This window comes from Sarcophilus harrisii, chromosome 3, assembly GCF_902635505.1.
Source record: "Sarcophilus harrisii chromosome 3, mSarHar1.11, whole genome shotgun sequence".
Lineage (NCBI taxonomy): Eukaryota > Metazoa > Chordata > Mammalia > Dasyuromorphia > Dasyuridae > Sarcophilus > Sarcophilus harrisii.
In genome coordinates, this window is record NC_045428.1 from 302,373,813 (window position 1) to 302,380,310 (window position 6,498).

General features: G+C 35.7%; 1 protein-coding gene across 1 annotated transcript in view; it reads right to left on the reverse strand.

The window, feature by feature from the left end:
• Positions 1 to 6,021, reverse strand: part of HGD (homogentisate 1,2-dioxygenase) — a 76,911-nt gene extending 70,890 nt beyond the window's left edge. The window contains exon 1 of the mRNA XM_031959711.1: positions 5,792 to 6,021. Within this exon, the coding sequence (XP_031815571.1) occupies positions 5,792 to 5,809 (18 nt within the window). The 5' untranslated portion in view covers positions 5,810 to 6,021. The remainder of the gene's footprint in view (positions 1 to 5,791) is intronic.
• Positions 6,022 to 6,498: the final 477 nt, after the last annotated feature.

Consider the following 6,498-nt stretch of genomic DNA (forward strand, 5'->3'; position numbering starts at 1 on the left):
GAAAGCAACAAGGCAATAAATTAAGAACCCATTTGAAGTGTCTGCTTATTTCTAAGATGTAACAATCATACTTATTTTCTACTTAAGAAAACAGACCTAGTGAGGGGAAAAAAACGGGAGGCCCAGAAAAGGAAGTGATTGACTTATACCCAGAGAATTTAGCACCCTCTTTAGCAACCTCCTGAATCCAAGTACTCTTTCTGCTGGACTATTCAATTAATTCAATCCAATAAGCATTTACTAACCACTTACTATGTATAGAGCACTGTGGTATTTGCTGCAAATATAAAGTTTAATAAAAGGAAATAGCCCCTGATTAAAGGATCTTACATTCTACTGAGGGGATAACCTATGTATACAAATAAATCACAGGAATAAAGACAGCACCAACAAATAGGGGCAATAGGAAAGGCCTTCAGTAGGAGCTTTGAAGAGAGGTAGAGGGGAGGGAAAGGGGGAGGAGAATGAATTCTAGGAAAGAGAATAAGTGTTTTCCTATAGAGGAGGCAGTTAGATGATACAGTGGATAGAATACTGGGCTTGGAGTCAAGAAGATTTGAATTCAAATTTAGCTTCAGAAATTTCCTAGCTGTGTGATCTTGGGCAAAATCACTTAAATCCTATTAGCCATTGGCAAATCACTCCAGTATTTTTGCCAAGACAATTCCAGGGACAGAGGATGGACATGATTGAAACAAATGAAGAACAATAATAATAACAACAACAACATAATAGATAGTAAATCATTTCCATAACAAATGAGATATTTGTAAAGTGTTTAACACAGTTACTGGTACATAGTAGATATTTAATATATGCTTATTCCCCTCCTTCAGATGTGAGGTCATAAGGACCCAAACAAGTGTTAATACATTTCAAATAATTTGTTGTCTTTGAAAACTTGGTCTCCATTGTTAACTTATGCCCCCAAATATGTGATTTCCATGACTGAGCTCTCCCTCCACTGAGAGAGCTCACACTCTAAAGGAGTGAGAAGGAACTGAGTTCCAATCCTGCTACAGATATTAACTAGTTGTGTGACCCTTGGTGAATCATTTCATCTCTGTCCATTTCAGTAGCTCTTCATATTCTAGTATTTTCACTGACTATCAGGAATTTTCTCCTTCCTTTTTTGCCTCCTGGCCTCCCTTGACTCCTTCATGTCTCAGCTTAAAAAATTCATTTTTTCTTGCAAAAGAAACTTTTCTCAGTTCTCCTTAATTTCCTTCTGAGATTATCTTTAATACAGATCTTATTTGTACAGTTGTTTATTGTCTTTCTTATTAGCTCCTTGGTGTTTTTCTTCTTTTCCCATCATTTAAACATAAGTACCTGACACATAATAGGTGCTTAATAACTGCTTGTTTACTTGACTCGGTTTCCTTATCTGTAAAATGGGGATAACATCTACATCCAGGATTGTTGTGAGGATAAAATGAGATGATATATGTATATATTGATATGTATTTATACACACATACACACACACACTATATATATATATATATATATATATATATATATATATATAATCTTTTAAGTCCAGGGTATTCATTACTCTTTCTCTCTTTTGTTTCTTTGCTTTACTTCCCTTATTCTGCTGCTGTTCTCTTTCCTTTCCTATATTTCTTTTGTTCACTACCATCCCACTGAAATGCATATGTGTTTGTATATACACACACATATACATATGTTTAAATATGAATATATACATACAATTATGTGTGTATAGATAATATGTATATTTTTGTTATTGTTTGTTGTAATTGTTGTTATGAGTTATATTAGAGAAAAACAATCAGACCTTGGAGGCCAGTTCCCTGGAGCTAAGTCTCTTCCAGCTTAGCTAGATTGACCTTCTATTAACAGATGTACCTCCTAGGTACTAGTCTTACAGGGAATCTTTCTACGGTCATTCTGCTGTATCTAATACAAATGGGACTTTAAGGATTCATTTTATTTGGGTCTTTGTTTTGACATCTTGACTAAAATAAAGAGATAAAAGCTGAGAAACATAAAAAATTAAATGCTGCATCACCATCATCCTAATCAATAAACATCATAGCATTTCTTTCTTTGGATCCCTGGGCTGACCTCCAGCACTAACCTTTCAGAACAGAGATTAGACAGCAGGCAGGGATGAATGCTTTTGAAGTCTAATAGAGAGACCAGAACATAATTTACATTGGTGGGCTGCTGGAGCAGTGCATAATAAATTGCTCTATAAACTACACCCACTAACAGTTGAGAATCATTTATTTATAAATGGTAAGAATGTTTCTGGCTCCCCTTGAACTTCCCCCAAGGGAGTTTCATCAGGAAACTAAGTTTCCTAGAGTTGATACTTAACTCAACTTAAAAAAACAACTTATCCTTAGACAAGACTTTATGAAATTTTTTTCCTGAAAAAAAAAAAAAAAGGAAGAAAGTGGAAGAAGAGAAGTTTTAAATGGCATGGGTTTTAAGCTGTGGCCATGAAAGACATTGTTTCTTTGCTTCTTGGTTTCTCTACTATAAAATGTAGGGATTGGTCTCCATTATCTATAATTTTCCTTTCCTTCCTAACTTTCTTTGGTTACAGGAACCAGCAATCTTAATAAATAATCAAGTGAATAAAACTTTTTTTTTTTTTTGCAAGTCTAGCCTAGGAATTAAGAAATCTAGATTCAACTAGACATTAACATGATCTTGGGGTTGATAGGAGAATTCAAATAGGACCTTCTGGTAGACCAAAACTTGCATTTATAAAATTTGACAGACTTTTGATAAAAGGAAAACAAAGGCCAGGAATAGTGTGCATGCTTGAAATTCCCCACCCCTGAAGCAAGAAATAAAAGACATTTTAAAATATAGAAATAGATGACAATTTTCAGAAAACTGCAATTTCTTATAAATACAGACATTGCACATGTATGTATGTGTGTATATGTTCCAAATTACTGAAAAAAGAAATGCAAATTGAAGCAATTTTGAAGTTTCAACATACACCTAACAAAGTGGCTTTTAATCTATACAATTTTTGATGTAAAAATATTCAACATTTCAATCCTGATATTGAAATAATCAGTGCTGGAGAGACTGTGGGAAAGAAAGGCACATTAATATACTGTTAGTAGAGCTGTGAATTGACCCATTTTTTTAAATAGAAAAAAATTTGGAATTATTTAGGAAGTTATTAAAATGTGATACTTTGTTCTACTGATCCATCTACTGGGCACATATCTCAAAAAACATAAGTTCATATTTGCCACAATATTCATAGCAATGTTTTTGAATACAAGAATGCTATTGTACCATGTTATTGTTGTTCAGTCATATCTGATTCTTTGTGACCCCAGAGGACTATAGCATACCAACATTATCCATTGGGTTTTCTTGGCAAAGACACTGAAGTGTTTTGCCATTTCTTTCTCCAGCTTATTTTTAAATGAAGAAGTTAAGGCAAATAGGGCTAAGTGGCTTGCCCAGGGTCACACAGCTTGTTAAATTTATGAAGCTGGGTATGAAGTCCCGTCTCCTTGACTTCAGACCCAGGACTCTATTCTCTGAGTTACCCACTTGTCTCCTATTGTACTATAAGAAGTCATAAATAGAAGTAATTCAGAAAAACATAGCAATATTTATATGAGCTGACACAAAGTGAATTAAGCAGAAACGAGAACAATATAAAATAATGTAAATGAAAAAACTCTAAAAGGTATTCAAAGCATAATTAATTGTGATAAACAAGCTGTCTTAAAGAATCAAAAATGAAATACATTTCCCTCTTCTTGGTATAATATGCATGGGGGCTTATGGGTACCAAATGTTATATTTTCTATAAGGCTTGTCTCCCCTTTCTCCTTCCTTTAATCTATGCTCCTTATGCTCAAAGTTTACTTTTCTCCTCCTACTGTACCCTCATCTACTACCGTACTTATATCTGAGTAGGGTATTTTGTGAAACAGATATGTAGTGAGGGGATAGATCTAGTACTATTCTTGATCAGTCCCAACTTACTAGCAAATATTACTGGTAACACTTACTATAAACTTGGACAAATAACTATCTTTTCTAATTCTGTTAAATTGTAATGGGAGGTATCAGATTAAGTGTCACTAAGAATGAATTATTTATTTCTTCTTTCAGAGAAGTTTTCCTGATGACTTGCCTGGATGACTTTGTCCCTATAACAAGGGCAATTAGGTGGCACAGGGATAGAACACTGGCTTTGAGTCAGGAAGACTCATCTTCATGAGTTCAAATTTGGCCTCAGACACTTAATAGCTGGGTGACCCTGGGCAAATAGTTTAACTCTGCCTTAGTTTCCTCGTTTATAAAATAAACTGGAGAAGGAAGTGGCAAAAACCTTCAGAATCTTTGCCAACAAAACCCAAAATGGGGTTGTGAAGAGTCAAACAGGACTAAAAATGATTGAACAAATTGTACCTGTACCTCTATCCTAGTCATGTTCCAAAATGCCTACTGCATTCCCTACCCCTGAAAAATCTAACCCTCTTAATACGAAGGAAAACAGGAGAGAAAAGCCAGTTTACAAAATGAACTTGGCTGATAACTTATGCAATATTTTGTACCTATAGCCCCTACCTTTTATGAAGTGGGAAGGGGGGGAGAGGAGAGATACTAGAGAGTATCAAGATTGATCACTGCAATTAATTTGAATTCATATGCATATATTTGAAAAGTAGACACTATTCTATCATGATATCCAATCATCATATCATATCATTCAGAAGAAATAATGTCTGTCATATCTAATGTCAGACATTAAAATTACATTATTTTCTTTTTTCCCCATTAAGTCACACACTTTCTTCTTTAAGTACACAAAAAAGATTATTTTCTAGGGTAAAGGAGGCTAGGGGAAATCATGCTTGTTAGCCATGATTTCATTTTGAGTTTCATTATCTGCATAGAATGCAGATTGGATGATTGAGGAACATTCCCTTCCACTACCCTTTCCTCCCCAGTCAGCTCCAGTAGTTGGAGAAGATATGTGAAGCCAGGAGAGGGAAGCTGTGAGCAGTGTCAGTCAGTGTCAGCAGAGTAGTGTGTCTGATTGCTGCTAGCCTGCTCAGGCAGACAATACTGGAGGTAGCAGCAAGCAGCCAAGCCCTTCACCTAGGAGGGAAGCCCTTCACCAAGGCTGAGGGCCACAGAGTCCTGGGCATGGGGGTAAGGAAGAAGAGAAGGTTTCTAACTGCAAAAGTCCCTATGAGACAGTGGGAGGGACAGCATTCTGCATGTACTTATCCCATCCCTGCCACTGTGTGACTTCAGGCAAGTCACCTCTCTTGGTGACCTATTTGCTCATCTGTAAAATGAGACATTTGGTCCTAAATAATCTCTGAAGACATTTCCAATTCTAACACTCCAAGGTTCTGTGTCTTAATGCAGTCAGAAATAATTCTTAAAAAGATAGATTTAGCTCCCCATTGCCAGAATTCCTTGCTATGTCATTGTTCAGTCATTTCAGCATCAAACTCCTCATGACCTCTTTTGGGATTTTCTTGATAGAGATACTAGAATGGTTTTCCATATCCTTCTCCTGCTCATTTTACAAATAAGGAAACTGAGGCAAATATGACAGTGACTTGCCCCCGGCTCATACAGCTATAAAGTGTCTGTAAAGCCAGATTTGAATTTAGGAAGATGAGTCCTCCCTTCTCCAGGCCTGGAACTCTTAACCACTTTGCCACTTATTTATCCCCTTGCTATATAACCTGTTAGATAATTTCTGTGGAGTATTATAGAAGCTTCTAACTACAGAAATTTCTGGATCATTACTTACCTTCAAATCTGCCAGCATTTTCCTCTCGTAGGCTTTGGGAGCTTCACAAAACACAAACACGAAGACAGCGTGGGGCTAAAATGTTGGTCTTTCTAGGGAACAGTTCTGAATCCAATCTCTTGCTTTCCTTCTTCCTACCTATCTGCTATTAGTGAACTGCTAAAGAAATTTCCAAACTGCTTGGTGTGCAAGTGATAAAGTCCAACAAGTCTCGCTTGAGGTTATTGACATTGGTTTTACATGGTTTGTTTGTAGTGTGTGTTTAAAATCAAATGTAAAACTATTTCTTAGTGGCTGCCAGAAGGATTTTTTTTTCTTTTGCGTCACTAGAGTGAAAAGGAGATAGGCTAAAGATACAAAGAAGGAAAGATTTTAAAAAAGGGGGGGGGGTAATCCAATTTAGTAGTCAATGATTTTTAAATGGAGAAGATTTTCAGGGCATTTGAATAAAGTGATTTCTCTTGCCAGTCTTGTCTTAATGAAGCAATAAACATTTTCTTGTCCCTAAAGAAAAAGAAAACTCTTGTAACATATTATACCTAGCCAAGTAAAACAAATTTCTACATGGCCATGTTTTTTTAAAAATTTCTCATTCCATAACCTAAATCTGCTTCAAGTAGCATGCTTCATTAATGCTCCCTTGGAATTGTGACTAGTTACTGTGTTGATAAGAATATTACAATTGTTTGTATTTACAATGTTGTCAA